Genomic DNA, 23305 nt, shown 5'->3' on the forward strand with positions numbered 1-23305 from the left:
TGGCTTGCCCAGGGGTGGTGAATCATGGCTGGTGGCCCATCTGGAAAGGTGGGCCTTCTTGGGAGCTGAGGTTAGTGATCTCTAGGAGGTGCTGATCTGGGGAGAAGGCTTTCTGTCTGATCCCTCAGCACACAGAGGAAGAAGCGCTTCTCTTGGAAGGAGGCTGGGGACCTGGGTGCTGACTTAAGGCCTACCCACCCCCCCGCCCTGACTGGAGAGCAGCAGTGCTCTCGCTGGGGGTCACCGCACTGCCCGGGACTCGTGGGCAGAGTTGGGCAGAAAAGAACCCACAGCCTCCTCCTTTACTCCTTCAGGGAAGATGGCGGCTCCACTGAGGAGAAGGGAGGTTGAGGGTCAGAGAGTCTGTGTGAGGTAGAAGGACTGGAGCTAAGGTCCACGTTCACACATGTGGCTGGTGGCCTCGTCTGCCTCAAGCTCTCTGGTGAAACCTGCCTGGGCTGAAGCTGGGCTGGTGAGACCACAGAGTCCTCCCTAACCCGTGCCGGGGCCTCTCACCTGGGTGTCCCTATGAAGTGTCCACAGCCCAGTTTCTCCCGTCACGTCACGGGGGAGAGCCCAGCATCTCTTGGGTGAAGCTGAGGGATTTGGCCTGGAGCGTGTCCCCTTCTTCATTCCCCCCAGTCATTCTGCAGAAACTCACCGCTTCTACCCGTCCCCTAGCCACAGGAATTAGCGGGTACACTTGATGTTGAGGGGTAGTTGCTAGGGCCAGGAGGCCCCCCTACGTGGTTGCTAGGGGTCTGGCATCGGGGCGAGGGGTCTGCCCACTGCCGCGGTCACGGAGGGAATTACACAGTCACAAAGAAATTGTTCTTCTCGGTAATCTGCTCTCGGCCACCGAGAGGGGCAAGGGTGGGGGGAGCAAGCTGGAGCCCAGCAGGCTGGTGGCTGTGATCACAGAGGCGTGCTAGCCCCGGGCCGGGGGCCAGCCGGGCCAGGAACACCAGGGACCAGCCTGCTAAGCTGCTTTCTCAGCGATTTCTCTCCCCAGACACAAAGGTGTTTACTTGTTTTAACATCTCCTGGGACTCCCCTTCTCCCTTTGTGTGGTCTTTATCCCCAGTGAGGTTTGAGCCCCAGATTACAGGCAGGAATTAAGGCATTGGACTCAGGCAGCGCAGAACCGCATGACCTGCGGGATCAAGGCGTATAAAGTAACCAAGTGTGTGTGTGTGTGTGAGGGGGGCCGACCCCTTCAGCAAGGCCCATTCATCGTCCTGAGGAGGAGTGGCTGGGCGGCAGGCAGCCAGCGTGCAGGTGTGATGGAGGGGCTGCTGGTGGCTGACTGAGGCCTTCAGCTGGGGGAGAGGCAGGGACTGGGAAGTGGGGAGAGGGGTGGGAGTCTAGGGCATCTCCTCCTTTGGCCGCCCTCCTAAGGGAATCTAGCTCAGGAAGGAGAGCTGCATTTCCCCAGGAACTGATGCCATTTGAAGGTTAAAAGAATGTGTGTGGGCCAGGGTGGGACAAGCTCTCATCCTCTGCCCTGCTTCTCTTCCCAGTGGGCAGCTGATGACGCACCTGGGCGGTGACTTTCCCCCAGGGGCCGGGGTGCTGGACGTCATGTACGAGTCCCCTTCCACACTCCTGTCCTGTGGTTACGACACCTACGTTCGCTACTGGGACCTCCGAGCCAGTGTCCGGTGAGTGTGCCGGGCAGGAGGACAGGTGGTGAGAACCCCACGCCAGTCCTGGCCCTCCCTCCAGTCCTGGCGGGCCCAAAGGAGAGGGACAGAGACTCTATATCAGGGGCTGGTAGAGAGCAGCTGACAAGGTCAGATCAAGCTTAGGCTCCCCACCTTGGCAGCCCTGGTCCTGTGACCCGGGAGACCATAGCCACCAGGCCCTGATAAGAGCCTTGGGAGCCATCAGGGTGCTGTCCCTCAGCATTCTGTCCCAGCTTTCTTGAGGCCTTTCTTGCCTCTTAAGTCTGGTGACACACAGCAGCCATGTGATGCGCAAACGAGGCATAAACCTGCCTGGGGCCAGGGACTTGCTGAGAAAGAGATCTTTACTGAGGAGGCTTTCCCCCATTAAGTCTGGTTTTAAAGGAATTTGGTGATTCGGCATCTCTTTCTCCCAGCCAGAGTGGCTCCCTAAGGCCTCTGGGGAAGCTGGGGTGGAGGTGGAGGGCACCCCCAAACCTCCCCCTGCATCACCTCCTCCCGGACAGGAAGTGTGTCATGGAGTGGGAAGAGCCCCACGACAGCACCCTGTACTGCCTGCAGACGGATGGGAACCACCTGCTGGCCACTGGCTCCTCCTACTACGGTGTGGTGCGACTGTGGGACCGGCGCCAAAGGGCCTGCCTGCACGTAAGCGTCCTGCCCACCGCAGGCCTCCTGGATGCCAGGACTTATTGGGGGCTGCGCTGGTAGTGGGTGTGCCTGGAGGGGGTGGGAGGAAGCCTACAGTGGCCCCTGTCCCCTGGCACTGGGCCTGGGAATCCTGGGTTTGGGTTCCCCCGGCTCCCGGTGGGGACGCTCTCGCCACTCCTGTCCCTCCCGTGCAGGCCTTCCCTCTGACGTCGACGCCCCTCAGCAGTCCTGTGTACTGCCTGCGCTTCACCACCAGGCATCTCTACGCTGCGCTGTCTTACAACCTCCATGGCCTGGACTTTCAAACCCCGTGACAGGGCCACCCCAGCCTGTGGGCCAGAGGAGCCAGCTACTCAGGGACCTCTGCTGCCTGCAGGGTGCAGTGATACCTCTTCCCCGGCCCTGCCTGGGTGCCTAGACCTGTGACCATGGTACTCAGGCACCTTAAGATAAAGGCTGCTGACTCCTGGGCACTGGGGTTACCCAGGGGTGCAATCCCTCTCAGGAACCAGTTGGAAAGAAGGGACCTGCTGCTGCTCAGCTGAACTTAGCCGGGCCTCGCTTCCCTGTTGGCCAGAGCAAGGATCTGGCCTGGGGAGAGAGGCCCACCCCTTCTTAGAGCCGGGCCAGCTCACCACAAGAGTGAGGTGAGGTGCTCCAGCCTTCCCAGTTGGTCCCTTCCTGCCCCTTCCCTGGAAGGAGAGGGGAGGCTGCCAATACCCTGTGACACCAGCCTCCACCTCAGTCAGACCCCACCCTTGACCAAGCTCTTGGGCTGGGGACTCATTCCTGGGGTACTGTGGCCTGGTCTTCCTTTGAAACCAAGAAAGGACAAAGGGAACCCCGAAATTCTGAATGAGTTCTGAGCCAGCCCAACCTCAGGCTAGCTGTTGAGACATGCTAAAATGTTGATTTTGTAGAAATAATAAAGCTTGATTGTTCACAGATCTGGTTCCTCACTGGCTGGCAAGACCCCAGGGAGAAGGAACAACAGATTTAAACTTGGGGTTGGGCATGCTAGGGAAGGGTAAGATCTCGTGGCTCAGTGTCTCAAAGAACAAACGTTTCTTTTCTTCAGGAAAACCTCTCATTACCCCCTCCACCCCTTTGGCCCTGGTGGTAGGGTGGGTGTCACCTGTGGGGTATGGAGGGGGACTGTGGAAAGGCTCCTGGCTGCTAAGCTGCTGTCCGCCTGCAGTGACCTCCTTCACCCTACTCCAGCGCTCCACAATGCTGCAACCCTTAGGCTGGCTTTACACCCACAGCGTCTTAATATCCTGGGCTGTTTCCAGGTTTTCTGCAGTTTAAAAACTTCTTCCTCACTCACCCTTCACTTAGGGTCTACAAGGTAAGGTAGCACAGGGGCGCTTCCAGCCTGGTTTTCCTCTGAGTTTATGCAAACAGGTTGGGGAGGACGCCCTGCCCTACTGGGGTCAGGGCTCCCTGATCCTCTTCTCCATCTAAGACCCACACCTCCCTTTATGTGGAAGGTTCTATATTGAAGGTCCCTAGGCTAGAGGAGAAGGAAATGTCATCAGCAGCACCCTCCCTGGGGGCAGAAGCATCAGAGGTGGACAAGAGGGCAGTGCACCCACAGTGACTCAGAATTACTTTACTCAGGAGAGAAGACCACGACTCGGGGGCTAGGAGTGCCCTGAGGCCCAGTTCTTACAGAGCCTGGACAGCTCCTGGGAGAAAAGAGGCTGCCCCTGTGCCGGAAAGGCCCAAGCCTCGAAGTCTCAGAGGCGTCTACAGGAAGAGCCTCACCCACACTCAGCGCTGGAAGTGCAGGCCTCAGGGGTCCGCTACTGAGTCTTGCAGTCCCCATCACTGCTGTGGGCCGTCTTTACCTTCTTCAGCTCCTTCTGCAGCTCTGACTCAGCTACTAGGACCTCCTTTGGCTTCTGGTACTGTGGATGGAGCCAAGGAGAGGACATGATTCAGTCACATCACCCCTCCCTACACACGCGCGCGCGCACACACACACACACACACACACACACACTCTCTCTCTCTTTCTCTCTCTCTCTCAGGGCCCCTTCTACTCCCTTTATTCAAAGATGAGGAAATTGAGGCCTACAAGGTTGAATGATTTGCTCAAGGTCACATGGCTGGGTAGGGGTAGGCCTCTGGACCGTCTAGAACCCCAGTTCTGTGGATTCCACCCCTCCCCATCACCCTCTATCCTCTTCCAGCTATGATTTTAAAATCAGGCTCCTCCTGAGCCCTCACCAGCTCATGCCATGCTGAGGCAGACAGGCCTGTTCTCTAGCAAGCACACCCCAGGAGTAGCTGGGGCTGGAACTGAGGACTCCAGTAGGATGGGAAGTGGGCAGGGGAAGAAGGAGCCTTTCCCTGACATAGTGGCCAAGAAGTCTGAATGACTCTTACGGAGATGACAAGGGTGCAGTTGGCATGAGCAGAGCTCAGCGAGGAATCATCCAGAGGTAGCTGATATCTGTCTAGGTCAGGTATTGTGAACTTCTTGTAGTACCTGTGGGGACACCAAGAGGCCATGAGAACACCCAACAAAGTGACCCCAACAGTTGGGCATCAGGCCCTCTGATGCCAAACTTCTATACAATTCCCCCCACACAGCCAAAGAGGAAGAAGGGAAGCCAGTTAGAATGCCAGTACTTTAGAGCTTAGTGGTCCTGGAAGGAAAAGAATGAAAGGCCTTATGGCCAGTCCAGCAATGGAACAGGGCCAGTCATAATTCCTTGATTAGACCAGGGGTCAGAGTGACTCATACTTCAAGCTCAGTCCTCCCAAAGACACGTGGAAGAAGCCTCCTGGAATACACAATTGGCTCAGGCGAGCCCTACCTCCTCAGCACCCAAAGAAAATGGGATATGTGTGCTAACAAGAAACAGAATAAGGACATCTAGGGCTGTCCTCGAAAGCTGGGAACTGACAGTTGGCACTTACATGGCACTTTACTGAGGACCTCAGCTACCTTTTCCTCTTTTGGGGTCTTTCAAGGCCTTGTTAGCCTGACTCTACTTGTAGGCCAGAGAGGGGAGTACATCCACAAGGAGAAATATCCCTAAGAGAACAAGCCATGTGACTCATCAAGGAAGCTGGATCTCTGGGGCCCTGGATTACTTTGCTGGCCCTGAGACCCCACTCCTCCATTTTCACATACCACACTCGGTCCCCCTCATCGGCAGGTGGCAGTCCAGAGATTGATGATCCCTTTTAGTAAAAAAACAAAACAACCCTGGGACCTCCCTGGCCGTCCAGTGGTTATACTGCTCGCTTCCGATACAGGGGGCATGGGTTCGATCCCTGGTCAGGGGACTAAGATCCCACGTGCCGCGTGGCACAGCCAAAAAACTAAAAAACAAAACAAAACAAAAAACAAACCCAGATAGCAACATCCAACCCATAATGTCTATAATTTGACCTCCTTTGCCAAAGAGGAAACTCAGGTTCAGAGAGGTGAAATATCTCGCCTGGCTTCACAGCCAGTTGTCAGTAGAGTCAGGATTAAAGTTCCCTGCTCCTGGTCTGGTGCTTATTACACTGGAGCACAAGCAATGGCCTCCTCATCTCTAGCAATAGGACTGTTTGGCATTTTCCTTGGTGGAAGTATGACCTAGGCTCTGGCCAGTGGTTACCAGACCTGTCACCCAGGCATGGCATCACTGCTGCTGCAAGGTTATGTGGGCTGGGCAGGGAAATGCTGCAGACAGGTACAGACAAACTCAAGTGAGGGGCCTGGAGAGCATAGGGCTTTTAATATGTCAGAGGGGCCTGGTCGTTGTGGCAGGTACCCCCAGTCCACTTCAAAAGCCCTGATGCCCTGGGGACTCAAGAGAGTTGACATCAATGCAGCACTTCTGCCCTGCTCTCCCTGCCCAAATCCCTCAGTTTAGTGAAGGCTCTCAGGGGCCCTATCCTCCAGGTTCCTCACTCCCCGCCAAGGTGCTGGGACCCGTGGCAGGAAAAGAATGTTTACTTAAAGGCTGACAGTTCAAAAGGAGTGGGGGCTGGGGGATCCTAATGGCACCACAAGTTTGCTTTATTTTCCAAACTCTGCCCCAGGGAAAGGTGATCCATCTGCCTACAAACCGGGGTGGAATGTCGGCTTCATCCTCTTCCTAGCCAGCCCAGGCTGAGGGCTCTTTCTGGGGCCTCTGGTCTGGCCAGCAAAGGTGGCAGACACTGATAATAGGGAGGGAGTCAAAGGTTAAACAGCAGAGATTAGATGAACACAAAGGCTTGTTAGGAAGTGTTAACATCTTCCCTGCAAACATACACAAGCAGCAGAACCGGGAGAGAAGCAGCCTGGCACACACAGCTCAGCCGAACCCAGGGGGACTGTGTAAGGCCTTGCTGCGCAGAACGTGGGGACATCCTTTCTGCCTACCTGGCTGTGTGCCGGGGAGGGGGGACAGGGACACACCTGTGTACTCTCAGAGGGGCACTGTCAAGGCACATTCCCCAGGCAGGGGTAGTAGGACTGGAAAAAGAGTCCCAGGGCTTGGTCTCAACAGCAATGACAAGATCAAAGGGAACTTGAGTTGCATGACTTACCCCAGCTTCCCTGTTCTACTCCCGTCACCTCTCACGAGGTGGGGGGATGGAGGCAGAGTAGGTCTGGAGGCTCAGCTCTGTTATGAGTCCATTCTAATGGACTTAGTTTATTGGCTGAGGTTAAACCATTTTCCTCAGGGGCTCCTGATGGGCAGTCTTCAAGGGAGTATGGGGCATCTGCTTTCTCTCCTCAGGGAGCAGCCCACACTCCCTTATCTCCATCCCTGGCCTTGGGGTTTGCCCTGAGAAGAACCATGCTTCACTTTCTCACCAGCACCTGGACTGGAGAGGGACCCACTGTGCTTCTGGAAAAGCCCAAATGCTCAGCCTCAGGCAGCCCTAGGTAGGCAGCAAACATTTCTTAGGCGTCAACTGTGTCCCAGACCTTGAGCTATGAGCTGGGGATTTAAGGATGAAGAAGAAACAGGCCATATCGCTGCCCGAGGAGACCCTGTGTTTCTGCTGAAAGCTAAGCCTTTATAGTGTGGTGGTTCCTGGACTTCTCGCTGATGCACAACAACCCCCATTCTCACCTGCCGCCTTCACTGTCCTTGGTCTCAGCCACACAGTGAAAGGTGACATTTATGAATGCTAAATCTGTGCCAGGCCCTGTTCAACACACATCGAATCCTCAAAACAACCCTCTCAGGTTGGTTGCTTCTGTTATCCTCTTTTACAGAAGAGTAAACTGAGGCACAGGGAAGTTAGGTATCTTGCCCAAGTCATAAAACTGGTAAACGGAGATACCCTTATTACAGTGATAATCCCCCCAATCTCCTGACCGCCCCCCCCCCCGCCATCGCTCTACATTCTCACCTCAAAGTAACAGACCACCTGGTCTAGGTTCCCTGTGTCTGTCCAAGGATGGGGCAGATATGGGGGGTGGTTTCCCCCAGGACCCAGCCACCCTGCAGGTCTCCTGGGCACTCCCTCTAACACAGAGTGGGCTTCCTTTCTGAATGTAAAAGTGTCCAAAAGATGTACATGCAAGCAAAGGCTCTCAGGAGGACTCCTGGCCCTGTCCTGTGACTCTGGACAGGCCACTTAACTTCCGGGCCTCAGTTTCTTCCTCCAAATTCCTTTCTAAAAATAAAGGAGCTGCCCTAGATGAACTTTCAGTCACTGTCAAAGGGACCGGAACAGGCCAACTCTGTACCTCTCTCAAAACTGTGTCAAAAGGACAGCTCCTTCACTTTGGCTATTTCAGAAATGATCCACTGCACCCTATCACTCTCTCTCTGCTGTCTCCCCTTCCCAATTCCCAGTCCTTTCCCAACCCATTCTCCCTTTTAGTGAACTGAGAAAGGGCACAAGAGGCCAGGCCTTTAGAGAGAGACTCTGGAGGAGGCTGAAAGTAGAAGCAGGATGGCTGTGGAGTCACATGGGCCACGCCCCACACACCTCCACTGGGTGCTCTGCACACCTGCACACAGGCTCGGCCAGACTGGTCGAGAGAAGCCTCTAGCCAGTCCGTCCCTTAGAGAATCAGTCGGCAAATCTCCCCTTCTTTCTTAAACATCAACACTCCAGGTAAACTGGTCACCCCTGCCTACAGTAGCCCCTTGTAGAGAGTCACAGCGCACATTCACATACTAAAGGCACTCAGAAGTCCTACCAAAGTGAGTTTCCTAAACTTATTTGACCACAGAATCCTCTTTTCTAGAGATGCCTATTAACACTCCCACAGTGTTAGTATTACCGATGTCAAATCAGCCAAGCTCTCCTCAGGTTCTAATTTTCAAAGAATTGTTGAGGGCCTGCTTCAGGCCAGGCATGGGGCTGAGTGTTTGTACATATACGATTTCATAATTCCCCAAACAATCTGTGACGTACGTATGAGTATTCTCCTATGATATATGAGGAACCCTTGCCCAAAATGCTACGGGTAATATGTGGCAGAGGCCAGATTCAAGCTGACATCTTCCTACTCCACATCCTAGTTCATTCCACTTATAGCTGCCAGCTTCTAGGCTGAGGCTAAGAACCTTCTTTCTGCACAAACACTCTTATTGGGAATAGATGGTGCCACAATGGGATCCTGGAAAAGCACTTTCTTCCTTTCCTGATTCATCCCTTGCTATTACCTAGGGCCAAGGACATAATACACTGGAATCAATTCCTTCAAGAGAAATGGCCAACCCAGTTATTCAGAGACAAGGCAGGTATAGACAAAGGAACTCTGGCTTTTACTGGTAACCATAATCCAGAATATCAGAATCGGGGCAGGCATGGAACCTCCAGGTGAAGGAAGTCAAATCAGAAAAGCCACAGTGTGATGGAAACTGAAGAGGCCTGGGCACTGAAACCATCACTAACTATCCCTTCAGTAAGTCAGTTCATCATGCTGACTTTATAGATACATAATCATTCATATATAGCACAAGAATAAAAATACATACCCTGGGGCTTCCCTGGTGGTGCAGTGGTTGAGAATCTGCCTGCCAATGCAGGGGACACGGGTTCAAGCCCTGGTCTGGGAAGACCCCACATGCCGCAGAGCAACTAGGCCCGTGAGCCACAATTACTGAGCCTGCGCGTCTGGAGCCTGTGCTCCGCAACAAGAGAGGCCACGATAGTGAGAGGCCCGTGCACCGCGATGAAGAGTGGCCCCCACTTGCCGCAACTAGAGAAAGCCCTCGCACAGAAACGAAGACCCAACACAGCCATAAATAAATAGATAAATAAATAAATAAAATTTAAAAAAACATACCCTGTCCACCACTGGATGGTGTGATGATCAGAAAACAGATTTTTAAAGTATCTTGAAAAAGCTAAACACTGCTCAAAGGAATAGCTATTGAGTTCTGTGTATTTAGGGGTAGTAAAGGTATAGGACATCTACTCCAGGTAGAAGATGAAAATGCCACTAGGCTCAGGAAGAGCCTGTTAGGGGTTTAGCAGCCTCTCACCTTCCTCCCAGCAGAGGATCCTGAGGAAGGCTGTGCTGAGCCAGGCTGGGCCACTGAACCTGAGATCTCATTGTAGGCTCTGAGGTGGGCACTCACATACTCCTCTCCCCTCTTTGGGAATCCAATCCCGGCCCTGCTCCCTGTGGGGCACTACTCCCATCCCACCTGGCCTTACCCATCAGTTCAAAAATGTCTCCCCCTGCCTTGGGCGCCGGAGTGGGCCTCTGGTCATGGAGCGCCTGGCCAAGAGCGCCACCTATGGCTGAATACGCACAGGAGATGGGACCCAGAGGATCTGCCTGCAGATGAATTTTTTGGTGAGCTAGCTAGCCTCTCTTTTCTCACTCCCTGGTAATCACATTTCTGCTTGGTATCTGTATTCGACAGTGACCTCTGGGGGACAAAAGGGAGGCAGCAGCCAGCTCCACAAACTGCTGGGCTGCAGATTCAAGTGCTATCAGAAGCACTTTTGTTCCTAGTTTGGACCCAGGGCCTCTTACGCCAGGGAATGTTTGCTGAAGCACGGAGTTTGTTTTCCTAAAGGCAATTTCTCTGTTGTCTGAAATTACTAAATCCCACTTTAGGCACTGACTGCTGTTAATGATGAGAACAATAACAGGAATAAACTGCCTTTTATCTGAGGGCTTCGAAGTGCTTTATAAACGCAAATCCTTATTATTATGACTTTGTATTTATAGACAAGGCCCACTTCAGGGGCTGCTGGCTGCGTGTACAGCAATAATCCTGAAATTAATTCATTCATCTCTACCCCTTCCCCACCCCTTAACCCTGCCAAAGTGAGAGGGTGTGGGGGTCATAGAGGAGGGCAGAACCCAGGGCTGCACCAGGGGAGCCTGAGAGGCACACTGCTTCCCCGTGGGCATCATGGACCTTGAGGGAGATGGGACGGGAGGCTGGCACCACACCACCTGAGAAGATGGACAAATAGCTGGGTCTTCCTTACTGCTTGTAAACCAGTGGATGGATGGGGACACCTCTGGCCTAAGCTTAGCACCCCATGAGACATGTCGGGTGGCTTCACAGTCTGTGGACCAGTAACTCATAAAACCTCCCATCTCACTGCCCCAAATCTATTTCATGGGAGTTGGTCCTATTCTGAAATCCCTCTGACTCAGGTCATGACCGAGTCATCACAGGGCTCTTCTCTTCTCCTGTGATCAGTCAGAGCTCCAGAAACCCAAACGAGATCAATGCATTTCCAAGATGATCAGCCCAGAAGCAGCTATGCCAGGATCAGATCTCCACCTTGGTCACCTTCTGTCCCCTCAACCCCACATTTTGCCTTCCCCTAGCAGACCATGAGAAGAGGAGCAAAAGGAAGTCTAGTACCCCCTTTGAAACATAATGCAAGAGACTTCATGCAAGAGACTTCCAAGAGGCCAAAGCACCGGCTCACTGTCCCTCAGTTCAGGGAGGGATAGGTTTGCTGCTCCCAGACCAGTACTTGAAAGTTCGGTAACTGCCACCTCAGACAGGTGCACCTTCCAGGCCATGGCCCCCTGCCAGCTCCAAAAGTGATGTTACCAGGCCAAGTTCATCATGGACTGGATCCAGCCAGAGGTCAAGGCACAATAACCTTACAGCAGAACCACTTAAGATCACAAGGCAATGGCCAGGTGATTCCCTCATCCTCTCATTCATCCAGCAAATATTTATTGAGCCCCAGTATGTGCCAAGTACTGGGCCAGATACTCATTGTTCAAATTTCCCTGCCCTGGTGGAACTGATTACAATATTCAAGCTGGTCCTGCAGAGAGAAAGCCCTTCAGCTTTTAGCACCTCCTACAGGACTTTAGTGAAGCTCTCCTGCCTCCCTCAGAGCTGGACAGCAGGCTTCTCTGCCCTCTGAGGTGGGGAGCCGTCTGAGCCCTAACCCCAGGTCAAACCGCACCCCCACCTCGCGCATACACAAGCAGGCAGGTGCCCACCATGCCACTTACTTTTTGTTGGTTGTTCTGACGACAACACAGCGCTCCTTCTGGTCCACACAGACACTGTAGACATCCTTAGGGTATGGGAGGTTTCGAATTCGCCACTGGAAACTCATCTTGGTGTCCTTGCGCATGAAGATGGGCTGCAGAAGGCAAAGCCAACTTGAGGACTATTCTTGGAGGGGGGTGGGAAAGGATGGCTCCCCCCTCCACAAATCTCTATCAAGGGGCACAATGGGAGACCCTCAGCTCTTCCCCACAGCTCCCCTCTGATACTGCCATTGCTGTGACATTCTAGGCCTGGAGCCCTCGCCCTGGGATGACTAAGCCAAAACACTTTGGGTACTCATTGAAGCAAACATTTCTAGAGCACTGTGTCCAGGTGGGTACACTGGAGATGAGGAGGTGAACAAGACATGGCGCCTGCCCCCGAGGGCCAGCAGCCCACTCCCCCAGCCTCCCCAAGACACCTGACAGACAGACATACATTGGAATTGCTTTCCGTGATGAGTTCAGGCCCCAGGCTCCCTGCTGCTGGGAGTGCTGGCTCTCCCACCTCAATCTGCCACTGGCCCAAGGCGCCCAGGGCACTCTTCACACGCCATTTCCTCACTGAGGAGAGAAGGAAGCAGTGGGATTATGGGGAAGAAAGGTACTCTGCTTCTTTCTGCTGAATCATCAATATCACATTAGGTAACTGGAACAGGATAAAAGTGGGAGCTACCGGCTTTTACACTGGCTTTATCCATCTGAGCAGGGACCTCACAACCTCTGAAATCTCAGGAGAGTATTTCAATATTAGACAACTTGTAAAGCCCATATCATGGGTGCTCAGACAAAAGGAATTAGAACAAAGCTCTGAAAGGTGCCAAGTGGAGTTCAGAAACCCCCAGGTGTGACTTCATGCAAAGGGAAGATGTGAATGTTAGGAAAAGTGTAGCTACGAGTAACAGGGAAAATGTGGATCCCCAAAAGTGTGAGCTGACATGCATTTTTCCCTCTAAAAATGGGCAGAGGAAAAATGAATTAAGAGGGTGAAAGCTGATAGGCAGATTTGTCTCATGATTCAGAAAGTCCAAATATAGAAATTCACTCATCTCAGGTGTACATGGCTTAAAACAAAAGCCCCGGAGTTGTATTTACAGGAAATTTTAGGCACACACCATATTTTAAATGCATTATTTATAAAAGATCTAATGTACATTTTTTATAGAGTGGAATCATCCTTTTATAATGCAAATAATCATCTCTATTTTACAACCCAGATGTTTGCATAAAAGTGAAAAGACTAATGCAGTAGACACTAACTGAAGGCCCCTGCTGGGATGCTCAGGAACCCCGCTCAGCCCTGTCACAGTGACTACCGTCAGCACACCATGGCCACGGGGGGCTTTCCCGAGCGCGACCCCTGTGTTCCTTCCCTGCCCGCAGCAATGGGGGTCTTCCAGGTGGCAGTCCCAGTGTTGCTCCAGGCCAGCAGCCTTCCTGAAGCTGCTGTGAGGAACCAAACAACTCAGAAAGTGCCTGGCGTCCTGTCGCAGTTGCTCCTTTTTCTGGGCCGGGGGGTGAGAGCTGCAATGCGATTCTCAGGATGGGTTTCTTTGAGACCTTCTGGGCAGCGGTGCCAAACCCAAACACCCTCATGCTCTAAGTAAGGCACACAAGCTGAACACAAAAGTATGCGGCACAATTTGAATTTTCCCTTTAATATGTGCTTTTATAAGGTCTGGTGCATTCTGCAGTGCGATTTTATTACGTCTCAGGGCCAAAAACTCTCCCTAGAAACACATTTCCAAGTTTACAATGAAAATTAATAAGGAAGAGTAAAACTTGGAAATATGCTTTAAAGGCAACTTTTTTCTTTTTCTCACAAATACTTCTTCTCTCTTAAGTGAATGGACTGTGACCAGAAGTATATCCAAATCTATTCATGTAATACTTCGCTTAACTGGAAGCCAGCCTTCTGGGCTGCAGTGTTCACAGTTGCAAATTCAGAAGCGACAAATGCCTCTAAGTGGCGGTTTCCTGTGACAAGACCCATGTAGCTCACGCTTTATTGTAGGAAAGATCACTCCCAGATTCTCACTCAGACATGTATAAAATGCTATGTGTAGAATAAGGCAGGAAATTAATTTTTTCCCAGGCAAACTGACAACAGCATGACGGGATAGCTCACATCAAGGGCAGCGACAGAACTAAAAAGGATGTGGTACCATTTGGTGTGAGGACAAACAAGCATCCTTAGACCCTGACGGGATCACGATATAATAGAACACAGTCATCACAGAGTTTAAAGGTGGAGGTTCCTTTAGAAAGCATCTAGTCCAGTACCTGTATTTTTCAAATGGGAAACAGCATTTCTTCCCTGCCTGCTCTCCTTCAACCCTTGCCACCACTCTCCAGGGGAGAGTATGAAGAATTACCAAGGCTCAGAGAGATACACTAGGGCTTCCCTGGTGGCGCAGTGGTTGAGAATCTGCCTGCCAATGCAGGGGACATGGGTTCGAGCCCTGGTCTGGGAAGATCCCACATGCTGCGGAGCAACTGGGCCCGTGAGCCACAACTACTGAGCCTGCGTGTCTGGAGCCTGTGCTCCGCAACAAGAGAGGCCGCGATAGTGAGAGGCCCGCACACCGCGATGAAGAGTGGCCCCCACTTGCTGCAACTAGAGAAAGCCCTCGCACAGAAACGAAGACCCAACACAGCCATAAATAAATAGATAGATAGATAGATAGATAGATAGATAGATAGATAGATAGAAAGAAAGAAGAAAAAAAAAGAAAGATACACTAACTTGCAAAAACCACAGCTAAAATTCAGGTCTCCTAACTTCAAGACCAGAATTTGAATCATTAGTAAAAGGCTAACTTGTATTCTATAAACATTCAATAAGCATATATGATATTTTAAAAGGTTCACTTTAAAAAAAAAAGTAGCTCTATTTGTTTTTTGTATTTTAGCATTTAAAGGAAAAGCTTCAATTATTTGAAAATGTATTGATAATTTATGAAAAACACCTAACTATCTGGGGCTGGATAAGTGAGGCGTCCTGTAATCATGGACCCTGTTAAATCATGTGTCCTGAGGCATGATGCCAGTGTGGCCAGGAGAGGCAATTCCGATACCAGGATTTCCTGTCTACTCTTTTATCCATGGAATACTGGGTTTGGAACAGAAACCTTCCCAAGGAGTACCCTAAGGAGGAGGAAAGTCAGCTACTGGTTTCCTTACTGCTGACCTTGAAAGCCACTCAGGTCACAGAAATTTGGACCCTTGGCTGTTTCCCTTTTTTTTTTTTTTAACACCTTGGAATTAAGTTCTTTGTTAGAATATGAAGAAAGTCTCCATATTCATTCCCTTGTGAGATAAGATCCAACAAATGAATCGGTGAAGTCCTTGTTATTTCTCCCATGGACGTGGGCATGAATGCACACATGCAAATACACATTTTGTCTTGTCTTTCTTGTCCTGTCTTTGTTCCTGAACTCAAGGACAGCTCCTGCGGCAACAGAAGACTGTTTCCACCTGCTGTCACTCTGATTTGATTATATGTTAAACCCAAACTGGTGTGTGCAAGGCAGCTCCCTGGGACGCTGTCATATCTTCCCGGCTGAGCCAGGGCCAGTCCTTGGAAAGGAGACTTTCAATGACCCTGTAAAGGGTCTGATGGGGAATATATGAAGGAGGCAGCGCCTGGGGCCTTTTTCCTAAGTCAGCAGGAAGCAGGCTGATGTCCCAGACTGCTGAAAGGAGGCCCCATCTTTCAGGTGGGCTGGAAAGTGGAGGTCCTAAAGGCCTCTTTCCCCAGAGCTCCAAGCCCTGGCCCACTTCCAATGTGGATAATTACATTCCCCTTTCCTAAATACTCCCTGCAGCTTAAACTGGATGCAGGATTCTTCTTTTCTGCCCTAAAACACTGCAACATTGCTATGTGGCTATTAAACAGCTGCCACGTCCCATCCCTGAGGAGGCTGAAGGGAATCGAGTGGGTCATTTATAAAGCCGGTGAAGTGCTTGGGGATGAAAGTGCTCAATATCCTCCAAATGCAGCCTGGGGTGGTTAGGCTGGCGGTCAAATACCAAAGCAGATTAAGCCGGTAATCCGAATGTAATCGCTGGGGGATGGCCTGCCCTTCAGCCGCTGCCCCCCTGGACATGCTGTGTTCTTCTAGGGCTGGTTTGATGTTCCGATCATTGTTATGGGGCCCTTCAGTTTTTTCCTCTATGAATACACATACAGCATTCACTGTTGGGGGTGGGAATGAATAGCACTGAGAGGGTCGAAAAAAAATATGACACTACTATGCTTATTAACACCGACCGGAAGAGCTCCGACCCAGACAGATGTCCTATTGGTAATTCTCTCTGTAAATTACTTTCTGGGTTTTTCGGACAGAAAACGAGTTTGGCCAATTATCCAATTTGTATAATTAGCTGAGAAAATGAAAGTATTACCATTTACACCCACAAAAACCCTGTCCATATTTTGCTTCAAAGAATGCACAAATGGAAGTCAGTTCAGGCCCTGGGATTATTTATACTTAAAAATGAAAAAAAAACAGTACTTTGCAAGCTGGCGGAGGTGGGGTGGGGTGGTTGGAGATGGGTGAGAAAAGGATCAGCTGTTCAAAGGGCCCAGTGGTTTGAGTGGGGTGTTCCTTGCCGCCCATCTCTGTCCTGCTCCCTCCAGCCCCTACCCGGGTCATTGTGGGGAGAACAAGATTTAGTAAGAAAAGAAAACGGGATTAAATAACCTCAACTCCCAACAGAATGTTCTTGTGGATTAAAGCATGGGTTCTTCATCAGATAGACCTAGGCTTAAATCCTAGCTCTGTAACTAACCAGCTGTGTGATTCTGAGCAAGGTGCTTATCCTCTTGAAGCTTCCATTTTTCCCGACTGTTAAATGAAGACAGCAGTAACCTACCACACTCGGCTGTAATGTGGTTGGTTCATGTAAACCACTTAGCATGGCGCCCAATAAAAGTTACGGCATTGCTATCATTAGGTAAACTTTAGTCAGACAACATTCTCCTATGAACCACCATTTCTACTTTTAAGAAAAAGGAGTTTGGAGGCCACTGTCTATTCTCCACCTGCCAAGAGGGAAAATGACAAGTTCATGTGGGATGCTACAAATGAAGGGACCTGGACTTTTTTTCATTTTAATTTCATGTCCAAGCACAACTAAGAGGCCTTGGGTTTTATTTGTTTGTTTGTTTTTACAGCCACAGCCCCGACAGCTGTATTATTTGCTCTGTGTGGAGAAGAGAGGTGACGCTGGGGGCTGGGGGAGAAGAGCTACCGCTAGTCCCCGGCCTGGTGATGGTGGTGGTCAGCCCACGTGACCTCTGCTTTCATAAGCTCACCCCTGTTAGGCATTCCAAGGCTGTCACCCCTTGGGAGCGCTATAAATTACAATGGTTTGTGAGGATATTACTACTGTATTGGTTTCCACCAAATCAGTGTCATATGCTAAACACATCAAGATTTTTAATAGCACCAGACTAAACCAATTGGGACTGGAACCCAAGCAGCTCATAATAAGGAGGGATCAACACTTCACTCTGCGGCTGAACATGCACAGGACACATATTTTAAGACTGGAGACTAAGAGAATGCAAACCAGTGTAATCTGTGTTGTCGGTTCTAGACATTTATGAGCTGTCAGAAAAAGGGAAAAAGAAATTCCCTCGCCAATACTACCTGTCGATCAGGCCCAGGAAGAAATTAAAGTCAAGAATAATGACAAGAAAATAACCCAGCCCATGATTCTATCATTGGTCTTAGCATTTCAGGTGAAATTTAATAAAGAGACCAACTCCCACTGCTGACAGCCTCAGGCCCTGGGTCAAAGAACCAGCCACCTAGCTCTGGGAAGTCGGTTAATGCTGATGTGCATACCTGAGAACAGAGAATGAACAAATCAAATAATTCCCAGAAATCTGAGCTACGGCCCCTATTCATGAGCGTATTCTTAGAGGAAAAGGGCTGCAGGAATGAAAGTGACAATGCTGCAAAATCACCATTTCTACCTCCTACTCCCTTTGATTCAGACCTTCTCCAAAATGAGGGACATATTTAATAGAGCCACTTCTGAGGCAAGGTCAAAAGCTGTGCCTCTGATTCTTGTTTGTTCCCGATGTGGCTTCAGAAAACAAAACAAAAAAATAGGCAAAAAAACTGCAGGGAAAGCCTGCCCTTACCACTACTCAGCCTTCAAGGCTTACTTCCAATTCCACCTTCTCTGTAAAGCTTTTTCCCAATGGTTTCTTTACATGCCCATTCCCACCTTAGAAGAATTACTCACTCTCTTATTTGTCTGGGGGTGGAGTGAGGTTTACTGGTCAAGCAGACGCCCACTCCATCTCTGGTGTCCAGCCCTGACCTCAGATTATTTTCAGGAACAATCTTGCCTCAAGGGCTTCAGTCTCCCTGAGCTTCCACATGCGGTGCTGGGATCCTCCCTGAAGCCTCAGCTATGCGTGTTTACCTCTGCTTAGGTCACCCCAAGTGTTCCTAAGGGCCCGCTGGGGGCCCCGTCACTTACCAAGTAGTTCACTTGTCTTCTCATCATATTCTTCGGCCATTTCCTTCCCATCTGGGAACAAATAGTGCACCTTCCTTCTCCCTAGGCACAAAACAGAGAGTGCCTTACCTCTGAGACTCCTCTTGCCTTGGGCCTTGCAGGTCAAGAGATCTACCTGGGGGCTTCCCTAGTGGCGCAGTGGTTGAGAATCTGCCTGCCAATGCAGGGGACACGGGTTCGAGCCCTGGTCTGGGAAGATCCCACATGCCGCAGAACAACTGGGCCCGTGAGCCACAACTACTGAGCCTGCGCGTCTGGAGCCTGTGCTCCGCAACAGGAGAGGCCGCGATAGTGAGAGGCCTGCGCACCGCGATGAAGAGTGGCCCCCGCTTGCCGCAACTAGAGAAAGCCCTCACACAGAAACGAAGACCCAACACAGCCAAAAATAAATATAAATAAATAAATAAATAAGTTAAAAAAAAAAAAAAAAGAGATCTACCTGGGAAACACTAACAGCCTTGGGCATGTTAAAAAACCTTCCCAGAGCCTCCCACGAACTCCTTGCCAACCATCGCCCACCACTACTTTAGGACATGTCCTGGGACTCATTTCCTTTCTAAGCTTTCTCTGAACATGTCTTTACTCTGCTGATTCTTCTACCAGAAATAGCTCCAAACTTCTTCCCAACTGCTGAACTCCTCCTTGCCCTTCAAAATCCAGCTCAAATGTCACTTCCACTGTGCAATCTTCCTAAACTATCACCCCTAACCACCTTGGCAAAATTCATCACTTGTTTGTTTATGCCTCCCTGGTGCTTTATTCATATCCACAGTGGAGCATTTATCACATACTATGCTTTTAAAAGCATCTGTTTCAGAATGATATCATATTTATCTTTCTCTCCCCAGTTCCTAAAACCAAGCCTATGTGCTCAGGATATTGAACTGGGTTTCCCGACCAAAGCCCCCCTCCAGCCGTGCCCTCGCTCTGCCTTCTTCTGTACATGTCTAGGCCATCCCTATCACACAGCCACACGATGTTAGTCCCCGTGTGTTTTCCTTACAGCATTTACCTTGGTATGATTTTACATGTATTTGTGTGATTTTTGGATTATTGCCTGTCTCTTCTACTAAGGTAAGAGGGGTTTTATCCCCCCTACCTATGGTTTCCCTATCACTTAGTATAGTATTTGGCATATTTTAGGAGCTCAACTAAATACTGATTGAGAGAGTGAATGAACATTGCTTCATCTTTCATTGAAAGAACAGAAGAACCCAATGGCGTCTCTTAGACCAGCTCTTCCACCTATGTAATATAATACTAAGCATTTTCTTAAAAGTGGCTATATAATTTCCCCTATATTTACAGATAGGTAAGTAGATATAGGTAGGCTCCTCAGTGAGACTAATAACAGTACCAATGCCCAGTAGACAGGTACCTAACGTATGCTTGATGAATAGAGCCCCAAGGCCCTTAACCAGCTAAAGGAGTCACTAGCCAAAACTTGCAACTGTTATCTGATCTACCAAGCCTTTTCACTGTCCATTCACTCCTCTGAGACATAGTTCCCTTGAGTCATTCCGAATTTGTATTCTGGGGAAACTCACCCCCAAATTTGCAGGGCCTCTCAGTAGGCCCCTAGGTTACACCACCTTTACTCATTTGTTTGGCTCATAGAGCTGTAAGAGGTTGTCCTATCAGGAGTGGGGTATAAGGTGCTCCCTGTGAGTAGCTGAGGGTGTCTGGCCTGACTCTCTTCTCCCCTGGAGTCCAGTCTTAAGTGCAGGCAGGATGCAGTGCTTACTATGGGCCAGGCACTTTACATGTTTTATTGCATTTATTCTCACAATAATCCTATGTGCCTCCAGTACTTGTATTTCACAAGTAAGGAAAATTGAGGATTAAAGGTCATGTAACTTGTCCAAGGTCATAAAGCTAGGAAATGACAGCCCAGGCTTAAACTCACTTGAGGCCAAAGTTGATCCTGTAATAACCATACTAGTATATCTATATGGCTTTAAGGTTATAAGGATGAACAATGTTCCAAGGGTTTATTGTTCATGTTTCTAGTGAATTACCTGTTTAGGCCTTAGCCTATTTTATTTGGGTATTCATCTTTTTCTTACTAATCTGATTGAACTTTGTATATATTAAGCACGTGTCATATATGTTGCAAATGTTCTCAGTTTTAATTGCCCTTTAACTTTGTTTAACGTGGGTTTTCCCAAACAAGTGTTTAATTTTTATATAGTCAATTGCTTTTTCCTTTGTGGTTATTATCCAGAAGTTGTGCTTAGAATATCCTCCTGTACCCAAGATCATATAATATTTATCTATACTTCATTCTAATACATATTTATTCTATGTGTACATATGTATCTGAATATTAAAAAATCTTAAGTTTATTACTATGATATTTTGGTGAAAGAAAAAAATATATGAGTTTGTATGCATGGAAAAAATATGGAAGTTTCTGTATGAAAATGTCAATTGTGGTTATCTCTGCATGGTAGGATTACCAGTGACTTGTTTATTAATTTTTCTTACTTCCACAGTGAACATAAATTATTTATGAAGAAGTGTATTGGGTTCTCATTAGCAACAGAAGTGATTCTTGGCGGGAAGTTAGTAGCATCCTACACCCACTCACATACACATTAGGAGGGTAAATCTATAGGAGAGGTTTGACAAGGCATATACACACATTTGGCTTTTTTTGTTTGTTTTCTTTCTTTTGGTTTTGGTTTGGTGGGGGGACTAACAATGTTGTTTTGTGATGTTACTCACAAAAAAACTTAACGAAGTCCTGACTGATGAAATATTTGTTTAACACTGTCCTTTGACCAAAGGAAGTGAAAGCAGGGACTAGAATAGATATTTTGTACACCCATGTTCACAGCAGTAATTATTCACAATAAAAAAAGTGGAAGCAACCCAAGTGTCCATCGACACACCGGTGGATAAACAAAATATGGTATATACATACAATGGAAGAATGTTATTCAGACCTTAAAAAGGGAGGAAATCAAAATTTCCTCAAGCGACATGCGACATTTCCTCATTTCCACATGCGACAACATGGATGAACTTTGAAGACATTATGCTAAGTGAAATAAGCCAGTCACAAAAGAACAAATATTGTATACTCCACTTATATGAGGTTCCTGTTGTAATCAAATTCATAAAGACAGAAAGTAGAATGGTGATTACCAGGGGCTGAGGATAAGGAGACTGGGGAGTTAGTGTTTAATGAGTATAGAGTTTCAGCTGAAGATGAAAACGTTTTGGAGATGGATGGTGGTGATGGTGGCATAACAATGTGAATGTACTTAATGCCACAAAACTGTACACTTAAAAAAGGCTAAAATGGTAAATTTATGTTATGTACGTCTTACAATAAAAACAAAACCCACTGTCCGATGAGATAATGTTCAGAATCTTTGGTTTGGCATAGGAGATCTATCACAACATACCTCAATTTATCTGCAATCTCTCTTCATTTTCCACCATTTCCCCTCATCGCTTGAGAAAAGTGTCCTTTTATTCACTATTGCATCCTAGCACCTAGTACCTGACACAGTGTAGGGAGATATGACTGGGTGAATGCTTCAGCCTCACTAAATGTTTTGTTATGCCCCTAGTAATCAGCCATATACTTTCACACCTCTGTGCCTTTACACGTGAGTCATTCTTCCTGGAATAACTATCCCCTCTTCTCCACTTACCAAACACCTATTCATCCTTTAGGACCCATAAACATCACCTCTTCTGTCAGGTCCTCCTTCAAAGAGATAATCATTTTCACCTCTGTGCTCTCATAGCATTTTATAGAAGAGTCCAACCTCTATTTAACACACACGCTTTTGTTTATTTACATTTTTTTCCTGACCACTATGTGAACTCCTGGGACATGTCTTTTTCTTTCTATCTGCTCTAGCACACAACCTGACACACAGTAAAAATCATCCCTAAATACTGCATGAATAAATGAGCAAATGACCAGCTGACTTCAATTTCCACTCTTTCTTAACTGGCCTCTGCCTGTGGATGTCAGTCCCTGCTGGTTTCCTGAAAGCTACAGGAATTCAGACCGAATTCATTCTGGCTGCCAAGTGAGTCCAGGAAGGGACCCTGAAGCACTGGCCAGTCCTAGGGTGGAAGAAAGTCAGAACTCCATCCATACCTCTGTGCCCACCTCTTCCAGGACCAGCACGAGGTGGGGGTAGGGGGTTGCTTTGTCTCCTCTAAAGACCCAGGGAACATTTAGAGGTTCACTTACAAACATAACATTACAGCTGGAAAGGACCTCAGAGACAACACAGGTAATCCATCCACCTCATTTTACAGATGAGGAAAATGACGTTCAAACAAGTAAAAGAGGCCGACTGGGGAGCCCACGGTAAATTAAAGGCAGAGTCGTTAACTAGAGCCCAGGTGTCCTGCCTCTCTATGATACCAGGCTGCTTTCAGCAACAGAACCTCCAGACTGAGGTTCATGGGATCCCAGGTCAAGATCCAGTTGTACCACTGACTGACTGGGGGAGCTGGGGCCGATCTAAAATCCTGGATTTCAGTTTCCTCTTCTGTAAAATGGGGTCAAAACTAACCACCTCTCGGGACAGCGGTGAGGAGCAAATGACAGTGAACGTGAAAAGAATTATTATTTATTAGTAACAGAACTCAGAGCGGAGTGAGGTGGTGTCCAGGAAACTAGGGTGTCCAGAGACGTGTGTTCCAGTCACCTCATCTCTCTGGGCCTCAGTTTCCTCATCTGCAAATGCAGTAACGGCCCTAGGGGGAGGCCGCGACCTCCCAGCCCTGCCGTCCTGGGCTGAGGCCCTTCCCGGAGGCGCCAGAGCGGAGGGCCGGACCCTGGGGGAAAGGACGAGGGTGCTCGCGGGGTGCCTCAAGTTACCGTCCTGCAGCAGCGCCGTCTTCTCTGCCGCCCGCAGACTCTCCAGCCAACCCGTCACCGCCATCTTCCCTCAGCCCAGCCGCGTGCCCGGCCGCTGCCATGGCAACCGTTCCGCTTAGGGTCACT

The 23305-nt window shown here is 49.3% G+C and overlaps 2 protein-coding genes across 5 annotated transcripts in view; one reads left to right on the plus strand and one right to left on the minus strand.

The window, feature by feature from the left end:
- The window catches only part of FBXW4 (F-box and WD repeat domain containing 4), an 80299-nt gene extending 77016 nt beyond the window's left edge, over window positions 1-3283 (plus strand). For both annotated transcript variants that reach the window (XM_059900670.1, XM_059900671.1), the window contains exons 7-9: window positions 1521-1661; window positions 2192-2333; window positions 2531-3283. In XM_059900670.1, the coding sequence (XP_059756653.1) occupies window positions 1521-1661; window positions 2192-2333; window positions 2531-2650 (403 nt within the window). In that variant the 3' untranslated portion in view covers window positions 2651-3283. The remainder of the gene's footprint in view (window positions 1-1520; window positions 1662-2191; window positions 2334-2530) is intronic.
- Window positions 3284-3932: 649 nt separating this feature from the next.
- DPCD (deleted in primary ciliary dyskinesia homolog (mouse)) lies at window positions 3933-23281 on the minus strand. Of its 3 annotated transcripts, XM_059900676.1 has the most exons (6): window positions 23180-23281; window positions 18286-18366; window positions 12224-12348; window positions 11746-11879; window positions 4728-4830; window positions 3933-4246 (listed from the first exon to the last, which is right to left on the minus strand). In XM_059900676.1, exons 1-6 carry the CDS (start codon window positions 23241-23243, stop codon window positions 4142-4144), a joined length of 612 nt encoding a protein of 203 aa, XP_059756659.1. In that variant the 5' UTR covers window positions 23244-23281; the 3' UTR covers window positions 3933-4141. The 3 variants fall into 3 exon arrangements, with proteins under 3 accessions (XP_059756659.1, XP_059756660.1, XP_059756657.1); XM_059900677.1 differs by lacking the exon at window positions 18286-18366; XM_059900674.1 differs by lacking the exon at window positions 3933-4246 and having other exon boundaries at window positions 4605-4830.
- Between the last annotated feature and the right edge of the window lie 24 nt (window positions 23282-23305).

This window comes from Balaenoptera ricei, chromosome 16, assembly GCF_028023285.1.
Source record: "Balaenoptera ricei isolate mBalRic1 chromosome 16, mBalRic1.hap2, whole genome shotgun sequence".
Classification (NCBI taxonomy): Eukaryota; Metazoa; Chordata; class Mammalia; order Artiodactyla; family Balaenopteridae; genus Balaenoptera; species Balaenoptera ricei.

Bases quoted from the DNA above. Each gene is read 5' to 3' on its own strand.
- DPCD (XM_059900674.1), bottom strand. From the start codon at position 23,243: ATGGCGGTGACGGGTTGGCTGGAGAGTCTGCGGGCGGCAGAGAAGACG. The intron at 11,880-12,223 runs GTATGTCTGTCT...TGCCTTCTGCAG, and splicing joins TCACGGAAAGCAATTCCAAT to CCCATCTTCATGCGCAAGGA. The intron at 4,831-11,745 runs GTAAGTGGCATG...GTGTCCCCACAG, and splicing joins GTCAGAACAACCAACAAAAA to GTACTACAAGAAGTTCACAA.